The sequence below is a fragment of the Phascolarctos cinereus genome, unplaced genomic scaffold, assembly GCF_003287225.1.
Source record: "Phascolarctos cinereus isolate Bilbo 61053 unplaced genomic scaffold, phaCin_HiC Scaffold_5;HRSCAF=322, whole genome shotgun sequence".
Taxonomy (NCBI): domain Eukaryota; kingdom Metazoa; phylum Chordata; class Mammalia; order Diprotodontia; family Phascolarctidae; genus Phascolarctos; species Phascolarctos cinereus.
Genome location: NW_027555958.1, coordinates 17,141,595 through 17,163,060, shown reverse-complemented (window position 1 = coordinate 17,163,060; position 21,466 = coordinate 17,141,595). Strand labels below are relative to the sequence as shown.

At 42.1% G+C, this 21,466-nt stretch overlaps 1 protein-coding gene across 1 annotated transcript in view; it reads left to right on the top strand.

Moving 5' to 3' along the window:
- Positions 1–651: 651 nt before the first annotated feature.
- Positions 652–21,466, top strand: part of LOC144457604 (uncharacterized) — a 191,428-nt gene continuing 170,613 nt past the window's right edge. Inside the window, exon 1 of the mRNA XM_078155434.1 lies at positions 652–681. Within this exon, the coding sequence (XP_078011560.1) occupies positions 652–681 (30 nt within the window). The remainder of the gene's footprint in view (positions 682–21,466) is intronic.

Below are 21,466 nucleotides of genomic sequence, written 5' to 3'. Positions count from 1 at the left end.
GCTTTTATTAATGTTCATTTCCAGTATTGAGCACAGAACCTGGCACATAGTAAGCACAAGTTGACCTGACTTTCATTTGAATTTTACTTTCATTGACAAGAGTGGCTGTATTTCTGCTGGAATTTTACTCAAAAAATAATTTTAGCCATTATTTCTTGCCCTCTCCCAAGTGTCCCACAGTCTGCTAAGGAATGCATTCCAGTGTTTGGAGAAGTCACATACAACATCATGAATCCAGTCTCCATAAGGGCAGGCAGAGCCTATGAACACCAGCTGCTGCTGTTTTCATCTTTATGGGTATTTTCCATTTGTTTTCAGTGCGGAAAAATTGTTCAACTTTGTACATCCTGGAACCTCCAGTGATCTTGGTTGTCAAGAGATTCTCCTAACACAAATTTTTGTCCTTTTCCCTGTTCGGTCTTGTCATTCTGTTGAGTTTGTCTCTAGCATCCAGAAGTAATTAACCCAGCGTGGCAAACCTGGGTTGTCAAGAACACCATTTCCTCGCAAGAAAGAACCTGAGTAATTTACCTAACACTTTTTACAGACTTCAAAAGATGGCCCTCAAAGCCTGGGCTTCAGACAAGCAACAGCAGCAGCTGGGGAGTGGGGGGGGGGTCTTTGCAAGGGGGAAAAGGAGCAAGTGAGCACATGGAGTTTAAATCGACTGCTCAGCAGCAGGTAAGTATGATCACAGCATCTCTGCAGCAGCAGCTCTGGCCCCAGCCACACAGAAGCCCTTGCAATCCTCATGCTAGGCTCAGGTCCAGCCACATGAAGACAGATAAGCCAGGATCCCCGTTCAGAAAAGGAAACTATTTCCAGGCTTAAACCACAGTGACTTGGTCACTGAGTACTCCGAATTGGTTTGGGAGAAGAAAGGGGAAAAGAATGTTAGCCTAAGAAATGTTCTCTAAGGAGAATTCTAAAGAAAATATGTTTCTGGAGAAAAAAAAACCCTACTAATATCCAAGTAAAAGTGAGTGAGGGATTCCAGGTCTGGGGCCTAACTCTTACTTCTGTGCTGCAGTCCCTAAGGGCATTTCTAGCTGTCTTTCACTTACTTGGATAAGATTCTGTCCGCTGTCTCTGATGCTTGAGTCAATGTGACAAACACCTATGAGGAATAAGTGGTAAGCCCTGGGGATGCAAAATCAAAGATGGCCACAATCTCTACCTTCAGGGTACCTATGGAAAGACCTTGGCCCTAGAGTCAGAGAACCTGAGGTCAGATTCCCACTCTGACCTTTACCACCTGTGTGACCTTGGGGAAATCACTTGATCTCCCTAGGCCTTGGTTTCCCCATTTGTAAAATAAGAGAGACGGTCTCTTCCAGCTCTAGAACTGTGTTCCTTTGATCCTATAAAAGGCTTTCCTTATGATGAAGCACCTCAGCTAAGCCTTGAAAGAAGCTAACAATTCTAAGAGTTGGAGGGAGTGTTTCCAAGTGTGCTGGGAGAGACAGGGAAAGGAGACATTGCTAACTTCAGAGAATGATTAGCCAATTGGACTGGAATGCAGAGTATGTTAAAGGGGAGTGAAGATGTAGAAGTCAGGACATTACATTGAGTAGGGTTGAGAAGTTTGTTATTTGTTATAGAGGTATTTGGAAGCCACTGAAGATCTGGGGTCAAAGGGCTTGGGTTCAAATCATTGCTACAGTTTCATCTGTAAAATGAGGGTCCCTTCTGACTCTAGATCAACGCCTTTGTAATCCAAAGCCATATCACTTCTTGGTATCATCCTGTTTAAAATGAGGGAAATAGCCTAGGTCCCTTCCATCTCTAGGGCCATAATATTTGAGATGTGAAGAGAGCACCATGTCAAATCTGGGGCATAAGAATTTTATTTTGACAACATAGCAGGAGGAAGACTGGCCAGAAGAAAAAGCCAGAGGGAAAAGGGGGCAGGGAGGCCAATCACGGGGCTGTTAAAATAGACCAAGTGCGTTCTGGGTCTGAGTCCTGACCTATAGTAGTGGCCGCATAAGGACAGAGGAGATAGATTCAACAGAAATTTTGGAAATAGAATCAGCAAGTCTTGTCAAATCATTGGACATCAGGAGACAGTGACAGAGGAAAGTCTGGGATGAGTCTGAAGTGGATAACCCGGGCAATCGGAACGATGGTAGTTTCCTGATTAGAAAAAAGAGAAGTTTGGAGGAGAGTAAGGGCTTAGGGAGAAGACTGTGATTTTTGCTATTGAAAATGCTGAGATGTTTTTGTGGTGGCAAAGAATTGGAAATGGAGAGGATGCCCATCAATTGAGGAACGACTGAGCAAGTTGTGGTATATGAATGTAAGGGAATACTATTGTGCTGTAAGAAATGATGAACAGGCCGACTTCAGAAAAACCTGGAAAGACTTGTGTGGTCTGATGTTGAGTGAAGTGAGCAGAACCAAGAGAACGTTGTACACGCTAACAGCCACGTTGTGCGATGACTAATATTGATAAACTTAACCCTTCCCAGCAACACAAGGATCTAAGACATCTCCAGAGGCCTCGTGATGGAAAATGCTATCCACATCCTAAGAAAGACCTATGGAGTTTAAATGCAGATTGAAGCACACTGTTTGCTATTTTTTTTCTTCTGTTGAATTTTGTTTCCTCTTTCTGGTGGTTCCTCCTATTGGTTCTAATTCTTACTTACTTACAACATCACTAATGTGAAAATATATTTAATAGGAATGTATATGTATAGCTTATATCAGATTGTGTCTTGGGGAGGGTAGTGGGGAGGGAGGGGGAGAAAAATTTTAAATTCAAAAACATATGGAAGTGATTGTTGATAAATCCAAATAAATTAATAAAAAAAAAGAAAATGTTGAGAGTTCTCCATTTCCTTCAAAAACCACTTTTAAAATCTAGAATTTTAGACCCTCTGGTGTCTAATATACAAGCAAGAAAGGGTCCTTAGAGATGGTCCAGTTCAGTGCATCTCAAGGAGCGCCCCTTGGGCCCCTGAAGGTCTTTAAAGCTGTTCTTTCTAAAATGCCCCTCACTTACCCTCTTCCCTTTAGCCCAATCAACACCACTTTCCTTTTTATTTCTTTCTATAAGAAGATCAAAAGAGCTCAGACAGTCAGGAAAGCCTCTTATTTAAAAGTCATCCCTATAGCCTCGTAGATAGAGACCCAATTTGATAATTAAGAAAAGCTCAGTTCAAGTCCAGCCTCTGACATTACTGACTGTGGGACCCAGGGCAAAACATTTATCCTTTCAGTGTTCCTTCCTCTTCCCCCGCCCCACAGTTCCCTAAGACCATAAATTACAGGGTTCATCTGCTTTGGTAGAGTGAGCTTTCTTATGGTGGAATCCCCTGGGCCAGCTATTTCATCATTAAAACAATTAAAACATTAAAGCAACATAAAAACAATTGAGGATAAGCCCTCAATATTTGTAGGTTTGTGTATTTATAAATTGGACATCTGTGCACTTTGTCCCACCCAAAACCAAAAGAAGGGGTGGGGTTTGTGGGCTTAGCATCACTGCCTCAGAGTATAGAGTTTGACTCATTGAGGGGTGCTTGTAGCAAATATAAGGTGATCTAATCTAAGATACAAGGGAGTGGGTACATTGTGATGAAGGGAGTTTTCCCTCTGGCACTTGCATAGATGTTTCTGTGACTATCTGGGTAACAGCAGGGTTATAATTGCCTTGAGCCAGGGAAAGAAGGAAGAGGTTGGGAGCTAGCAGAGCATTAGGAGGAGGAGTCATGAGGGAGTTTTGTGGAACAATGGGAGAAGGGTTGGTGTGATTGTGTTCGAGACAAGCCCCATTATCAGTTATTGCTGGGAGGGTGGCATATTTTTCCCACCCCACCCCCAGTTGATCACATTCCTCTTGAAGTCTTGACATAAGCCCTTAGGGAACCCAGCCCCCACTTAGGAAACTGCTGCCTAAATTGGTGAAACCATAGGTCCAGACCAACAAAGAAGAAGAAATGGCATGGACATTTTCAAAGGTGATCATAAAAATTTTTTTCTGCAAAATGTTCTCCCAAATATTTTTTAACGGAAGATTTTGCCAGCGTGAAAAATTTGGGAACCACTGATTTTGTCCGATGTTTCCACTTTACAGATGAGAAGACTAAGACCTAGAGTTAGGGGATTTGCCCAAGGACACATGGCTATTGAAAGATTGCCATTAGATGAGGACTCTGGGCTTCGGATGCCTTTTCCTTGGCTTTCCTCCCCTTTTAGAAAAAGCAAGATGATTGGCTGCTTCTGACTATGCAAGTTTGTCTGGTTGTCATGTTCCCTGTGAATTTCCTCCCCCAATTCCTAGCTATGGAGCAGAAGCCAATGATAAATGTGCATAACTGTGGGGTAAGAGGGCTCCCTCTGTGTTTAATTCATCATGATAATTTCCACCAGCAGATCGCAGAGTAACCAAGCCAAATATCACCTGGCATCATCAACAGCAAGCAGCCCACCCCCCTTGAGAGAGGACCTAACATTGCTGGAGATCAGAGTTCGTTTTGCTAGCATATTTAGCCTATGGCTGGATCGTAACAGGATGTCAAACCTTTAAGCAAAATCTACTAAAGTGCCTCACTGAAAAGTAGGAAAAGGAATCTGTCTTTCCATGCCACCTTTCACCCTGGCTAGAAGCCAGTCATAGAATGGAAAGAGACTGGACCTGGGTTCAAATCCTGTCTCTGCCATTTAAGATCTTCGGTAGTATCATTGACCTAGGGCTGGATGGAACCTTAGCGTTCAAACCTTCCAACCCATTTTACAGATGCATAGATCTGGCTATGTCACACCTACCCACCCACACAACAAACTCCTGTGGTTCCCTATTGCCTCCAGGATCAAATACAAAATCTGTCTCTCTGTCTGTCTGTCTGTCTGTCTGTCTGTCTCTCTCTCTCTCTCTCTCTCTCTCTCTCTCTCTCTCTCTCTCTCTCTCTCTCTCTCTCTCTCTCATCCACTCTGATTACTGACTTTTCTGGCTTCCTTCAAGGCCCAACTAAAATCCTGTCTTCCACAGGAAGGCTTTCCCAAATTCTCTTAATTCTGGTGCCTTCCCTGTTGTTTTTTTCCTGTTTGTACATATTTGTCTACATATTGTCTCCACCATTAGATTGTAAGCTCCTTAAAGGCAAAGACTATATTTTGCCTCTTTTTTTTTATCCCCAGGGCTTAGCACAGCACCTGACACATAGTAGGTGTTTATTAAATGTTTATTGACTGATTGAGGACCAGAGAAGGAAACTGACTTTCCCAGGGTCACATAGCTAGTAAATGGCAGAAGTAGGCTTTGAATCCAGGTCTCACTGATTCCAAGTCCACTACTCACATCACTACACCATGGTGTCTCACCTCTGTATAGAAGCTCTATGACTTGGGACAGGTCCTCTTTCTGGCCCTCAGTTTCCTCATTTGTGAAATGAAGGAAGTTGAACTAGATGACCTCAGAGTTCCCTTCTGGTTCTAAGTCTATGAGCCAAACAGCAGAGAAACCAGCTGGGAGTATGAGAACCCATGAGATCCTTCTGAGGTGCCAGGGTTGCTCCTCAAAACCAGACAAGTCTCTGTCATGAGCCATGAGCCAGGAGGAGCCATGGTTGATGACATGGGACTGGCTCTAGAGTCAGGGGTCCCCTGAGTTCAAACCCACTTCGGACACCACCTGTGTGACTTGGTAAAGATGCTTCAACATTCCTAGGCTTTAGTTTCTTCATTTGTAAAATGAAGGGACCGGATGACCCCGAGGTCCCTTCCAACTAAAATCTGTGATTCTACAGCTCTACCTCCCTTCACCTCTCTGGGCATCAGTTTCTTCAAATGTAAAGTGGGGATAATAGCAACTCTCCAACCCTCAGCTTTGCTTACAGTGATCTTTACATTAAAATGTTGGCTCCCCAGGAAGAGCAAAAATGCAGACACCCAGCACATGAGGAGGAGAACAGTGGAGGGAATTCTCCTCCATGGCCCCATGACAAATGAAGAACTCTCCAGAGGGTTAGGAGCAGGTGGGGGCTGGTATACCAGAGGCAGTTTGCCATATGAAGACACACTGGGTGGGTCACGTAACAAGGATACCGGACAACAGATGGTCTGCCCAGCTCACAATCTGGATCCCATGGGAAGATAAACAGCTGAGCAGAGGGCCAACCCGGAGGGATTAGTCAATGGTCCAGTTGTTGGGATGGAAATGGAAACAGGAGCACAAGACCATCAGTTCTGGCATTTGGTGGATCTGAGCTCCCCTTGAGTGGGGCAGGAGGGAATGGAAGGACGGCAATGGGCTTTTGCTTCTTTCATGAGACTGTCACAAGGCTCAAATAAGACAATGTATATAGTCAACTACATTGTAGCTTCCATCGCCTACATAGAATGTTATTACTATTGTTTTATTGTTGTTAACATTGTTATAAGAGAGCCAACATGTTGCAGGGACTGGAGAGCTGGCCTTAGAGCCAAAAAGATCTGGGTTCAGGGTGCACCTCTGAAACACACTATCTATGTGACTCTGGGCAAGTCATGTGTACTTCCCAGACCTCTAGGGGGCACAGTGGATAGAGTACTGGACCTGGAATCAGGAAGGTCTGAGTTCAAATCCAGCCTCAGATACGTACTAGCTGTGTGACCCTGGGCAAGTCACTTAACTCCATTTGCCTCAATTTCCCCACCTGTAAAATGAATTAGAGATGGAAATGGCAAACCACTCCAGTATCTCTGCCAAGAAAACCCCAAATGGGGTTACAGAGTCAGACATGACTGAAATAACAACCAAAAAGAAAAAAAGGGAGGAAATTGAATGTGATTGCTTCTAAGGACCATTTCAACAACCGATATAAATGGCAGGTATATGACATGAACCTAGGTCCTCTGACCTCAAATCTTCTGTCTATGGCGCTATTTGTAGGCAATTCTTGAGGTTGTAAGTTGCAGAGAAGGTGTTTAACCTGCCTTTGTAGAGGGAATTTCCTCATGGGGGAAAATCACAGCTCCAGTCTCTCGGCCTCTTGTATTTGATAACATCATCTTGTTCTGTGGCGTTCAGCCCAGTGACAAATTGCTATCCAGCTATTATTATGTGGACCAGGGACTTGAATCCATCAAGAGGATCGTACTATATCTCCTGAGGTAGCGGTCCCTGCCCGACATTTTTGTTCCATCATTCCCACTGCAGGGGTCACTTTCCTTTGCAGAGAAAACAGAACCAAGTAACAATTGAGCAACCCTGCTTCCCTCTTGCCGACTATCAGCATCCCTATGCAGCTGCCCTGTCCATTCTTTCATTTTCTTCTTTTCTCTAATAAGGAAAAACTCCACTTTTTGCTGCCTTTTGCTTTCTCTGATCCCCGAAACATATTCTGAGTCTCAACTACACCTTGGAGTAGCACACCATGTTCCATATTGATCCTGTTACTATTTTCTGTACACGTCTTTTCAAAATCTAAGTTGGCTGGTGAGGGGCGAGTTCCCTATGCATCCTCATTGGTCTCTTCAGAAAATTTGCCTTTTCTTCCTTTTATTTTGTGTCTTCAGAACTTCATTCTTGAAAATTTCTCATTCCTTCTGGTTTGATTTCCCCTGTAGAATTTTATTCCATGAAATCCTATTTATTTCTTTTTTGTCTGAAGTATTTGAAATCTGCCTTTCATCCACACTTGAGGAGGAAAGCTCAACAGGACAGTTTTTGTGACATGCCACTTATTTAATTAAAGTCAACCATAAGCTTGATCATTTTTCTCTGCCCTCTAAATTAAGTACCTATACTCATTCAAATCAGCTGAACTAGTTAGCATCCATCAACATGCTCATTTACCAAGTATTTCCCGTTAGCAAGCCAAGGGCTTCTGAGTCAAGTCTTAAAAGCCTTAAAGATAAAAAATCTTCCCAAGCTTTCAAAAGCATGATTTACCCATACCTATCAGAGGCAGTATAATGTGGTGCATAGAGATCCAACCTTAGTGTCAGGAATACCAAGGTTCAAATCCTCCCTTAGACACTTCCCAGCTGTGTAACCCTGAGCCAAGTACATAAGCATATGTAAAATGAAGATTTGAGGTCAGAGGACCTAGGTTCATGTCATATATCTGCCATTTATATCTATTGTTGAAATGGGCCTTAGAAGCAATCACATTCAATTTCCTCCCTTTTTTTCTTTTTGGTTGTTATTTCAGTCATGTCTGACTCTACAACCCCATTTGGGGTTTTCTTGGCAGAGATACTGGAGTGGTTTGCCATTTCCATCTCTAATTCATTTTACAGGTGGGGAAACTGAGGCAAATGGAGTTAAGTGATTTGCCCAGGGTCACACAGCTAGTAAGTATCTGAGGCTGGATTTGAACTCAGATCTTCCTGAATCGATGTGGCCTTGCAGATCACCTTCTCCAAACACTTCCCTTCAGAGGGAAGATAACTGAAGTCCAGAGACAAGACAGGACTTACCCAGATTCATTAGTGGTCTAGGCAGAACAGGTACCTGGCTCCCTGGCTCCCTCTAGCCCACAGCTCTTCCTACCACGTTGCAAGGTCTCCATACTCTCAACCAGAAAACGCTCTTTGGCATTCTCTACATTTTTCAACAGCTATTGCCTCTTCTGTTTAAGATGCCCATAGCAATTTATGTTTCCAAGGGCCACATAATTACTTTAGCTCATTACTCACTTGCTTTGCACTAGAACCGATTATAGTATAATTTCCATTTTTCCTTTGTTTCACAGGTGAATTGTTTGACGTGTTTGCTAATGTAAAATGGATATTTGGAAGCACTTCCTGAAATCTCACACCATTCGCTCACTTTTGTGCTTGACTATTAAGGTGACATGCTGTGTGATCTCTCAGGAGCTCACCTCTCTGGGCTTCGGTTTTCCCTTCCCTCAAACGAGCAGGGTGATCTCTAAGGCCTCTGCCATCCCTGCCATTGTATGGTGCTATTTTTACAGTGAACAGAGAATGTTTTGTTTATTGACTGAAGTCACCAAAGGTATTTGGCCACATGTAGGAGCTGAGATCCATCTGCTGTGGAGTTCGGAGGCCCAGCCTGTCATTTTTCAAACACTGATGAGTAACTGCCTTCCTTTGGTTTTGAAAATGCATTATTTAATTTTCAGAACCTTGGGATTGTTCAAAGACTGGACATTTCAAGGCCTTGGCTTGTCCAGACCTGCTGTCAATTTGCTATGTGACCTTGAACAAGTCACTTCCTTTTTGTGAACGTCAGTTTTCTTTGACGTAAAATAAGGGGGTCAGGGTCATCATTCCATCATCTGCCTCCAGCTAAGAGGCCTAGCCCTTCTTTTTTTTTTCAAACACCTTAAAAAGCCCCTTTTCTTGTCCTAAAATTGTTAGTGGGCCTCAGCTCATTCTAGGATTTAACCTTCTACACCCTGTTCTTCCAGGTTTCTATCATTCCTTTGACTTTGCCAGTGTGTGTGTGTGTGTGTGTGTGTGTGTGTGTGTGTGTGTGTGTGTGTGTGTGTGTGTCTCCCTCTTCTTTCCGTGTTTCCTGCCTGTCTCTTTGTTCATGTTTTATACATGAGTTCCTCAAAGGTCCCCTAGTGCACACATATGGACTCCTGCCTCCCTCTTCTCTTCTTACAAGGTCATAGGATTTTAGATATAGATAGGGATCTGAGAGGCAGGTGAGCCCAACCCCTTCACTTTACAGAGAAGGGAGCTGAGGCAGATCAAAGTTCAACGATTTACAGGGTCACACAGGTAGTCAGAGATGGGATTTGAACTCAGGTCTTCCCCATCCAGTGAGCCTTGCTGCCCCTCCTCCTTGAGATCTTTGGCAACTGTCCTCTGTGTGGTCAGAACTTCATTTGATAGACTCTCCTCTCTCTCATGAGCTCATTAGAGTCCCCCACAATCAAATTCTCAATCCCTCTCATCCCAGAAATCTCTGAAATCTGCTTACCTAAAGTCTATACCTTCAGGGGTTCTTAATCCAGGGTCCATGGTTTGTCAATAGATTTTATGGGGTACATGAACTTGGACGGGAAAAAAGACATCTTTATTTTCATTAACCTTTGCTTTCCTTTATGATCCTATGTATTTTGTTTTATGCATTTAAAAACAATATTCTGGCAAGGGATCTTTGGTTTCCCCAGACCAAAGATGGAGTCCAGAATACGAAAATGGTTAAGAGCCTTGGTATAGTGTAATAATTCCCAGCCAGGTGGGGCTGCAGAGTTTTTGCAAGGGTCCCTCTCATTAAATAACTAAATGATCCAGTGTAATAAATGAGCAAACATAGCTTTTGTGGACTGAATAAATAACGAGGCTTATACATCTGTGCATTGGTGTTTTTCAAATGTGTGTATTTAACATTTGGATTTTCAGAAAATAAGCATTCATCTAAAAGCACAGCTGAATTTAGAGCACCTTTCTGTCAGTGTATTTTCTCACTCAAGAGATACTAGCAGTAAAATTACTCTCATGTGAATATCCAAGAATATTTTTTTAGTTAAAAAGGAATCCTCATGCTCAAAATTCTTGGAAACCACTGGAGGATAGCAAAGATGTCAAACTATGGCCCCCAGCAGCAAGCAAAGCTCTCTAGTGAAGCAGGAACCAGATTAAAATTTAGTTGAGAAATGTTTCATAAAATAAGTAACAATACAATACAACATAGATAATGTTAATTTCTGGTTTCCTAAATCAATATGCAGCCAGGAGGGATCTATTTCTGTTTGAATTTGATAACCGCGGCACTAGCCTAGTTTCTGTCTGACCATGCCTAGAATTTCATGCTTTCTCTATGACAAACCCAATCACTCTGCCTATCATTGATTGGCCTACAGCTGGTCATAGGCTAAGCCCGACATCGTCATTGTTTGGGCCCTGATTGGCTCAGAGTGAACATACAATTGTTTCTGTTTTGGACAGAAATCCTGAGGGTCTGCCTCTCCCAGACTGATACTTTGTTTGAATAGGTAAAAAAGAGGTCATTCTTTGCCTCATTTCTACCTAGCCTTAATCACTGAATGGACATTGCCTCAGTCAAACTGAGCCACGGGAAAGACCTTAGCTTAAAAGGGTCTCCTACTGTATCCAAGGCCATGGATGCAGTCATCCTGATCTATATCTTGCCACTGCACCCAGATGGCTCCGGAGGAGAAAGCGAGGCTGGTGACTTTGCACAGCCCTCCTTCACTTAAATCCAATTCACTTTCATATCATGGCATCACCTCCCTGATGTCATGGTCCTCTTTGAGAACCAAGGACAAAAAGAAAGCAACAAATGGAGAAACTGAGGTTCAGGGAGAGTCAGTCATTTGCCTGTGGTTCACACAGCACCTAAAGATTGAAGTCTGGATCTGAATCCAAGTTTTTTGATCCAAAAGTTCAGTACTCTCTTTATTACATTGCATTGTCTGTCTTCTTTGATTGCACAGGCTTTTAAAATGATTGAATTTCCTAGAAATACCCTCTAAATTATTCCTTTGTATATACATGCCCTGTCATGTTTATTAATGGTGCATAGATCTTTGCAAGAGACTGATTTTGCTGAACTCCAGGACAATTTGTCAGCAAGACAAGCAGTAGCGACCAGCCTGAGGAGTCCTGGTGACCTTTTTCCTCCCCTAATTATTAGTTATTGTGAAGCTGATTGTGCTCCTGGTCAGCCCCCAGGAGCAGAGGTCAGAAAGCCTGTCCCCTCACTCTACTACCCTCCTGGCCCTGCAGGGTCACCTGTCCTGCCAGGCCTCACACTGTTTCTTCAAAGCTCCAAGACATCTAAGAGAAAACCATCAAGCCAGCTCCTTCCTATAGCCCTCCAGGTGGCACAACGGGGAAACTTTGAGCCAAGAAGACCCAAGTCTGACTATGACACCAAGTTACTCAAACTTGTTCAGCCTCAGTTTCCTCATCTGTAAAATAAGGATAATAATATGCCTACTTCACAGTTATTGTGCTAATCAAATGAGATAACATATGCAAAATGCTTTGTAATCCCTGAAAGTGTTATACGAATGCTGTCGTTGTTGTCGTTGAGTCCTTTCAATCATATCCAACTCTCTGTGACCTCATTTGTAGGTTTTTTGGACAAAGATACTGGAGTGGTTTGCTGTTTCCTTCTCCAGCTCATTTTTACAGATGAGGAAACTGAGGCAAACAGGGTTAAGTGACTTGCCCAGGTCACATAGCTAGTAAGTGTCTGAGGCCAATTTGAACTTAGGAAGATGAGTCTTTCTGAGCTGCTTCTGTTTATTATTATTATTATTATTATTAACCACACAATGTCAGGGGGAGAGGATGGGTGAGGAAGACGGATGTGGGAAGAGCTTGAACAATTTGCCTGAACAATTCATTGACATGGTTTCCATATCCAGAAGTGGGAAAACCACCGGACCAGGAGCTAGGGGATCTGGATTCTATCCAATGACTCATCTGGTAACCTTGGACAAGCTCCTTCACCTAGATGAGTTTCCATTTTCTCATCTGTAAAACAAAAAGGTTAGAAGAAGGTTGATTGAACTTGGAATCTCAGGACCTGCCTTTGGATCTGAGCTTTACCACAGCTACACTTAGACAAGTGACTTAACCCTACTTGGCCTCAGTTTCCTCATCTTTAAAATGAGGCAGTTGAACTATGACCAATCAACCAGTCAATTAGAAAGTATTTACTAAGCATTGTGTGTCAGGGCACTGTGCCAGGCACTAGAGATCCATGTGCAAAGAAGAAACCAATCACTGCTCTTTAGGAGCTTACATCATCCTAATGGGAGACACAAGAAGGGGTACGTGTGCATGCATGTGTATGTACGTGTGTATATACAGAAAGAGAGAGAGAGAAAGGGAGGAGAAAGAGAGAGAATCTTTAATACTTGTATTTTAGACAAATAGATATATACAAGGTAGTTAAATAAAAGGTATTTAGGGAAAGAGGGCACGAGGTAGGGGAAGGGGAGAATCAAGAGAGGGTTCACCTAGAAGTTAATGCTTGAGAAGCATCTTGCAGGAACAAAGCGTTACTATGAGTCAGAGGTAAAGAGGGACAGCATTCCAGGCATGAGGGACATCCAGTGCAAAGGTGCATGATGGCAGATGACGTGGCATGTATGAGTACAGAAAGACCAGTTTGATTGGGTCTCAGAGCTGGAGAGGGGTAGTCATTTGCAATGAGACTGGAAAGATAAATTGGAGTTAAGTTGTGAAGAATTTCAAATCCGAACAAGGGATTTCATATTTTATCGTAGGGAAAAGAGGGAGCCATTTCATTTTATTGTGTAGGAGAGGCGGGGACAGAGAGCAGGTCATTGCATTGATCTAAGTTCTAAAGCCTTTCAAAATTGTCTGCCTTTATAACGTTGTCGTCATTCTATATAATTGTGCTTCTAGTGCTCTTCATTCTCTGTCAGTTCAAAGAGAGTCTTCCTAGTTTCCCTTAAACTGGGAAGAATTTCATTCTTCCTTATGGCATAACAGTGCTCCATTACAGTCACACGCTATCATTTGTTTAGCCGTTCTCGGAGGTATGTTGGAGCCAGCTCTAACCTGCGCCCAAAAGCCAATTGCTATTTTCTGTGTGAGCATTTACACTTTAGAAACTGGCAAACTCTACAGACCAGGGCATGGCTTACTGTTTTGTTAATTTTCTAGACTGAAGAAAAAGTGGAAAAATGTGAATAATTCAGATTAAACTTAGAAGTATGCTGTGAATTTTTTTTTCTGGAGAACTGGTTGTTAAACTTTTACCAGTACACTCTGACCTCTCCCCAGTCGTTAGGCTTAGATGTTTATTTCAATTGTAATCTATTTAGTGAGTACTTTCTAGAGTTAGGTGCCATAAGTAAATTTTTCTTACCCTACTAATTTTCTTAAAGGAGAGACAGTGACCACACCTTCTCATTTGCTTTACTCAACTAACATCCTTCTGTTCACATGATAGATAGGGATTCACAAATAATAATGGAAAGAAGATGGAACAGAACACCTTATTCACCGATAGAACAAAGTTTAATCACAGCCTGTTTCTGTCTGGATTCTTTGGGTCTAGAGCAGTGAAGTTTTCATGTCCTTCTTATTTGCATTTTGGCTGGAGCCAGGGAAGAAAAGGGACATCATTTTAGGGAGCAGAGATCTCCTGGGTTGCAGCAAGCCTGCTCCATTGCCTCTGCTCGTCTCTTCTGGAGATAACATAGGTAATATTTGAAAGGGACCTTGAATAGAATATAGACTGAGGGCTCTTAAACATTTTGAATCATATACCCCTTTGACAGTCTGGTAAAGCCCTTCTCCAAATAAGATCTTTAAATGCATGAAATGAAATACAAGGGATTATAAAGGAAAATAGCTACATTAAAATACAGTCTGCAGAGAGGAAGACTGTGATCTCATAAAATCCAACAGCACATCTGGTAACCACAGTCAAAGCAACAACGAATATAAATAACACTTCAAAACATCTACAACAGCTGTAAGGTAATATGAAAATACCTATGATTTCTATTGGTGAAAAAGTCACAGGTGCTGAAATATCATGCTTCATTGTCTACATCCATAATCAAAGGAAGTTCTAAATTTTAGTTCAATGTTAGTAAAAAATAAAGATATGATTTTTTCCCTTCCGAGGAAAAGTCTATCCACAGACACCTTCCATGGATCCCAGATTGAAAACCTTTCATGTATAATAACCTTACCCTATTAACTGACACAACTTTTTTTGGGTAGAAACTGTGATTTAATTGATATGCAGACCTCCTAATGAGGAAAGAGACAGTTCAGAGAATCCTTGGAAGATTTATATGAACTGATTCATAGTGAAGTGAGAAGACGCAGAACTATTTATACAAAATAACAACATTGTGAATACAAGCAACTTAGAAATGTTTATTGGAGCAGCTAGGTAGCACAGTGGATAGAGCACTGGCTCTGAAGTTAGGAGGACCTGAGTTCAAATCCAGCCTCAGACACACAACACTCACTAGCTGTGTGACTCTGGGCAAATCGCTTAACCCCAATTGCCTCACCAGAAAAAAAAAAGAAAAGAAAAGAAATATTTATGAACTCTGGTCAATACAATGCCCAGCCCCTATTACAACTCATCCTGAAACATGCTATCCATGACTTGAGAGAGATTTGATGGAGTTAGTGCAAATTAGGATACATTTTTATACAAGACCAATATGGGAATTGGTCTTCTTTCTTTTTTTCTATGGAGAAAGGTAGGAAGGAGAAAAAACAAATTTTTGTTAATTAGAAAAATTAAATTAATTTTTTTAAAATGAAGAGTGTTGTACTTGGAATGAGGACTCTTAAATCTGAATTCTACCTCCACTACTTTCTATCTGGGTGACCGTGAATAAGGTGCTCAATCTCAGTCTGAATTTCTTCAACTCTGATCCCTTTTCCTCTCTCTGTCTGACCTTGATCCTTACAGTAGCAAGAGGAAGACTCTGGGTGTCAAAGGAGAAAGAGAAAGAATGCCCAGTTGAGCTAATCATCCCCAAACCCAGGCCTGCCCACCAAGGTTTACAGCAGATAGTGCTAGGATCAGGTTAGGGGGAAGTGATGCTGAGGAATAAGCTACTGTGAACTTTTTTGAAGGAGAAGAATGAGAAAGACCAAAAAGGCCACCCACAGCCTGCCTCCTAGCACTGCAAATGCTTTCCTACAATAAGACTTTAGCATTGAGGCTACATCCCCTGGGGAGAAAGAGGCCCAGGGGCAAGAGGTGAGTGTGTGGCATGAGTTACTGAGCAGATGACCACAGGCAGGGCATCTAGCACTGGGCAAAGACAAACTCCCCCAAGAGAGGACTCGGCATCCAATCCAATTACCAGTAGATCTGAGGGGTCTCTAGATGCCTTCAAGGAAGTTTTAGTCCAAATACCTTAACTGTGGGTTCTTCAAGGTCTATGTTTGGCTTGCCTATAGTCAAAGAGTTTGGGACTATTGCGTTTGAGAGAGTCCAACAGAAGCCAGACTACATTAAACAAGTTATGGAGCTGATTTTATATCTTTTCTCATTGTCATGATTAAAGACGTCGGTATCATAGCCTGCTTGTGTGATTGAATTTCACGGAAATTCACTAGAAACAAGGAAGAGAGACCCAAGGTATTTTTCCCCAATAGGTGGGTGCCAAGAGACAATCTGGTTGGATCAGTCTACGTACCCTAAACCATTGGATGAATGGCATAAGCTTTGGTGCCAACAAAGGAGACAGAGCAAGGAGAAAGAGGTGACCAGTTCTTTGAGAGTCATAGAGAGCTCACTGTTAAGTCCAGAATGTCCTCTGCTGTTGGAGAGAATGCCTACTCTGCGGTGTGCGCATGGGACTATCAGAAATCCATCTTAACCACTAACTAGGATCACGTGGTTGATTATCCGTCCTCCCTGGACGTGGAAAATGAAGATAGTACTTCCTGTAGGACCTACCTCACAGGGTTATGATGGTGGTCAGATCAGATAAAGAATAAAATGCTAGATTTGGTTCCATCTCAACTCTGCTGCTTACTCATTATCTGTGTGACCCAGGACATTTCTCTTAACCCCTTCCAAGCTTGGTTCCTCAGCAGTAAGGACTAGTTGCTTCTTAGAGCCCTTCCAGCTCCACATTTTGGTTTCCTATGAATTGTGCAAGTACTTCATGAATGTCAATTATCATCATCATCATTATCACCATCATCATCATCAATCATCACCATCATTCTCTGATTTGGAGCAGGTTCCATTTGGCCATTTGAAGATGGCGTATATGGGCAAGTACTTGTATCTGTATGTTTTTTCCATTTCTTATTTCCCATTACAGGCAACATTTAATTGACTGCCTCAACCTTAAATAGAGCAAAATAAAACTTGGAGAAGGTTTTATAAATCTCCTTGGACATTGAACAGCTCTTTTTAAAATCCAGATTTTTGATGACTGTAGCAGAATCAGAAATATACAGATTAAATTTCCCTTGAAATGCACTTTTTAAAAAAAAAATTATAGGAAAGAGGTCTTGGCAGAGTACTTTTTGGGATCTGCCAAGCCCAGACTATTTGAAAAATATCTGAAGATGTTTGACTAAACTCAAAAAAGTCTTTCATTCCCCTCCCATGACACATACCCTGTCTGCCTTCAAGGACTAAGAAGTCTAGCCTAGAGTCGTGACTGTCATGTCTGGGGTTCTCAGAGCATCACTTAAGGGTGATGGGGCAGAGACTCAGACAATTATCTTATCAGAGGCTGCGTCTAGGTTGATTCAGGGAAACTAGAAAACTGACCCCACCAGCAGCAGCCAGTCAGATAATAGCACCAACCTCACTACTACTCACATCTGCCTCTTCCTCATGGGACATTCTCCTTAGATGGGTTCCTAAACATTTGAGACATTGGAATATACTCAGAGGTCCTTTTCTCCATACAACATTGTTCTTTAAATGAAGTATTAATTAAAATGAAGTAGCTTTAAAAAAGCATTTATTAAGTGTCTGCTATGTGCCAGAGGCAGCTAGATGGTACAGTGGATAGACAGCTGGATCTGGAGTCAGAAAGACCTGAGTTCCCATCTGGCCTCAGACACTAGCTGTATGACTCTGGGCAAATCATTTAACCTCTGCTTGCCTTAATCCACTGGAGAAGGAAATGACAGACCACTCCAGTATCTTTGCCAAGAAAACCCTATGGACATCATTGGCATGCTATGGTCCATGGCATCACAAAGAGTTGGACACAACTGAATGAGTAACTAACAACAACAAATGTGCCGGGAACTGTTTTAGGAGTTGAAAATACAAGTACAGAAGTGAGACAGCCCCCGCCCTCAAGGAGCATGTATTCTAACAGGAGGCAGTAACACATATAGGGAAGTGGTGGCCAGGGGTGGGAGTTTTAGACTGGCAAATGAATGGAAAGGCATGTGATGAGTGCTTACTATGCCAAGAGTCGATGATGCACAAGAAAGGTAGAGACCAAGGATTTCACATTCTAATTACTGTTCAGGCATTTCGATCGTGTCCAACTCTCCATGACCCCAGTTGGAGCTTTCTTGGCAAAGATACTAGAGTGGTTTGTCATTTCCTTCTCCAGCTCATTTTGCAGATGAGGAAACTGAGGTAAACAAGGTGAAGTGATTTGCAGAAGGTCACACAGCTAAGTGACTGAGGCTGGATTTGAACCTGGCTTTTCCTGACTCCAGGGCCACTGCTCTACGTACTATGGCTCCACCTAACTACCCTCACATTCTAATAGGAAGAGGCAATATATAGAGTATAGAGGTTCTAGGTGCAGGTCTGAAGGAAAAGTCCCATGATCCTGAGGACACAGCAGCAAGGGAAATGGTGATGCATCTTCTTTAAGATGTTTTTGGGCAATGGGGGTTAAGTGACTTGCCCAGGGTCACCTAGTTAGTAAGTGTTGTGTGTCTGAGACCGGATTTGAACTCAGGTCCTCCTGACTCCAGGGCTGGTACTCTCTCCACTGTGCCACCTAGCTGCCCCCCAAGATTATTTCTACTGAATGCAGATGGAAAGTCCCAAAAGTCCTAGGAATACAACAGCAGAGTGAAGGGGAAGCCCAGGGGTCCTTGAAAAGTCACAGGACTTTTCAGAGATGCAATCTAGACTATTTCAGAATGGCGTGATTGTCATAGATCAGAAAACCAATCCCATGATCCACTCAACAGGAGACAATTACACAGTGGCAAGATCCCCAGCTCTGGAGCTAAGGACCTGGGTTTGAATTCCAACTCACAACTATCACCTTGTGAGTTTGGGCAATTAATGTGGGCCTCAGTCCCCATACGTAAAATGAGGAGGTTGGAATAACAAACTTCAAAGGTGCCTTCTAGCTTTGAGCTGCAATCCTGTGATCCTACGTATAGCCCCAACACATTCTGTACAAAAACAAGATTGTAAACATAAGCAACTTTGAAAGACTTCGAAAATACTGATCAATGCAAGGACCCCTTTCAGAGGACCAATGATGCACAATACATAGAGAGGGGGTGGACTTAGGATGCAAAATAAGACATATTTTTAGACCTAACCAGTGTAGAAATTCACTTTGCTTGATTATACATTAACCTGAAAGAGTTTTGTTTTTTTCTTTTTTATGATGGGTGGAGGGGAGTTAAAATAAATGCTTGCTAATTAAAATTTTTTAATTAAATAAATAAGTTAATTACTTTTTTTTAAGGCATCAACATTGTAGCCAGCCTAATTATCTACCAACAAATCCCACTACTATTTCTTCTTCTTAAATCACCCAACCACATACCTCCATGCATGTCAGGAATACTAATATAAGACATCTCAACCACTCAACTCCACTGCCAGCAAAGAGTAGAATCCTGACCTGGTGAGAGGGAGATTAGCACTAAAGCCAATGATATAAAGGATGACATTTGCTGAAGAGTAAGAAGAGACTGGGTTATGGAGGCCATTTTCCCTCCCCACTGACTCCTTGGCCCATGCATACATTTCACAGACAGAAATGATATCATGGCCACCTCCAAAATTCCTGATTAATTTCCAGATCTTAAATGCCCCCAGTGCACTCATCTGAGAGTCCACAGCTTTGACTACTCACAGGCATTCACCCTGGACATCTTGGATTACCTTGTAAACAGCACTGCTATTCCCACCCACCCTGCAAAACACACACACACACACACACACACACACACACACACACACACATGCCTTTCTACCTTTCTATGAGCAATAATCAAATTAAGCCTGTCATTGCTTTCCTGAAAGGGTATGACTACCGACTGCCCTATGGCTCACCTCACCACTTCTGTGACTTCCCAAACAAAATCCCCTATCTACCACTTCCCCCTATGCATTATTTCCCCCCTCAATTAGCACCTAAGTTCCACGAGCACAAGGACCACCTCACTTTTAGGTTGCTATTCCTAGAACCTAGAAGAGTACCTGGTAAATAGTAGGAATTTAATAAATTCTTTTTCATTCATTCACTCCCTCGTTACATTTGGGAAATAGTTGTACAAGTTCTTCCTGGAAGGATATACAAGTGGCCTTGCATGCCTAAGAGCCCTTGCAAGATGGACCCTCAGGCTAGAGGTGGATTTCCATCATAGTTGCCCAGGTGAACGTGTAGCGATCTGGCTGATATTATAGCTTGAAAACATCCAAGAGGTCTTTCGAGTCTGGTCAGAAAATTCTCAGTATGGAGGAGAAGTTTGGACTTATTACCTTATTAGGCCCTTAACCTCTATGACCACCATAGGACAACTAGGGTTTTATCTAGGCTGTCAAAATTCAGAGAACAGCAATAGAATCATGTCAAAGCAATCTTTCTTCCCTACATACCCCTCATCCCAAAGCCACAGGTGAGTTCTTCCCTGTCCAAACCCACCACTTACATGTAACTCTCATTTAGAATGCCACTTCTCGCCACCCCACCCCAAAAACTCCTACATAGGCTTCAAGTCCTAATGGTTTTCATTAGAGCGTCTGCGTGCTGGTACAGCTCTTCGGAAGGTGTTCGATCTTACAGTCAATCTGAATAAACAGCAGAGCTTACTTTATCTGGCCCAAAATGAAGTGGGTACAATATGGAGCACCTTATTTTCTTCCATAATGCCAAAGTAAAATCATTCCAAAGCTGAATGTCTGGCATGTATTTACTATGTCAAGACAAAATAATTATAAAGGGGAGAAGCAGTATTCAGCGAAGAAACAATTTGTTGCTATGCCATAGTCAGTAGAGAACTAGACTAAAAGTGGAGAAAACCTGGGTTCAAATCCTGCTTTTGACTCTACAACTATGGGCAAGTCACTTAACCCCTCTGAGATTTACTTTGTCCATTTGTAAAATAGATATAAAATGGAATGATAACTGATCATTTAAATATCCCTAGTCTCAGAAACAGAAAATGAAAGATCCGTAAGTTAACTCTCAGAGGAAAAATTCTCGGGGGCAACTTCTATCAAACATACAAAGAACTATTAACTCCAGTATCACATAAATTGTTTCCAGAAATGGAGATAAAAGGCATCTTACCAGGCTCCTTCTGCAAGACAAATATGGTTCTGATACCCAAATCAAGGGGTGATAAAACAGAGAAAGAAAATAGTGACTAATATCTCTTAATGATATTGATGCAAAAAATTTTAAAGTAATATCAAAGAGGTTAAAGTAATATTTAAAAAAACTATTCACTATAACCAGAGTGGGTTAATGAATTTTCATGTATATTTCAACAGCAGGAAATTATAAACATATTAAACGATATGAATAACAAAATAGAAAGCATGTGATTATATCAGTAGGTACAGAAAAAAAATCTTTGACAAAAATCAGCACTCATTTATGGGGGTGTTTTTAAGTATAGGAGTTAAGAATTTTCCTTAATAGCATTTCCAATGCTTATTTAAAATTAAAAGTTAGTATTATGGGGCAGCGAGGGGGTGCAGTGTATGGAAGACCAGCCCTGGATTCAGGAAGACCTGAGTTCAAATCTGGCCTCAGACACATAACACTTACCAGCTGGGTGATCCTAGGCAAGTCACTTAACCCCATTGCCTAGGAGGAAGAAAGAA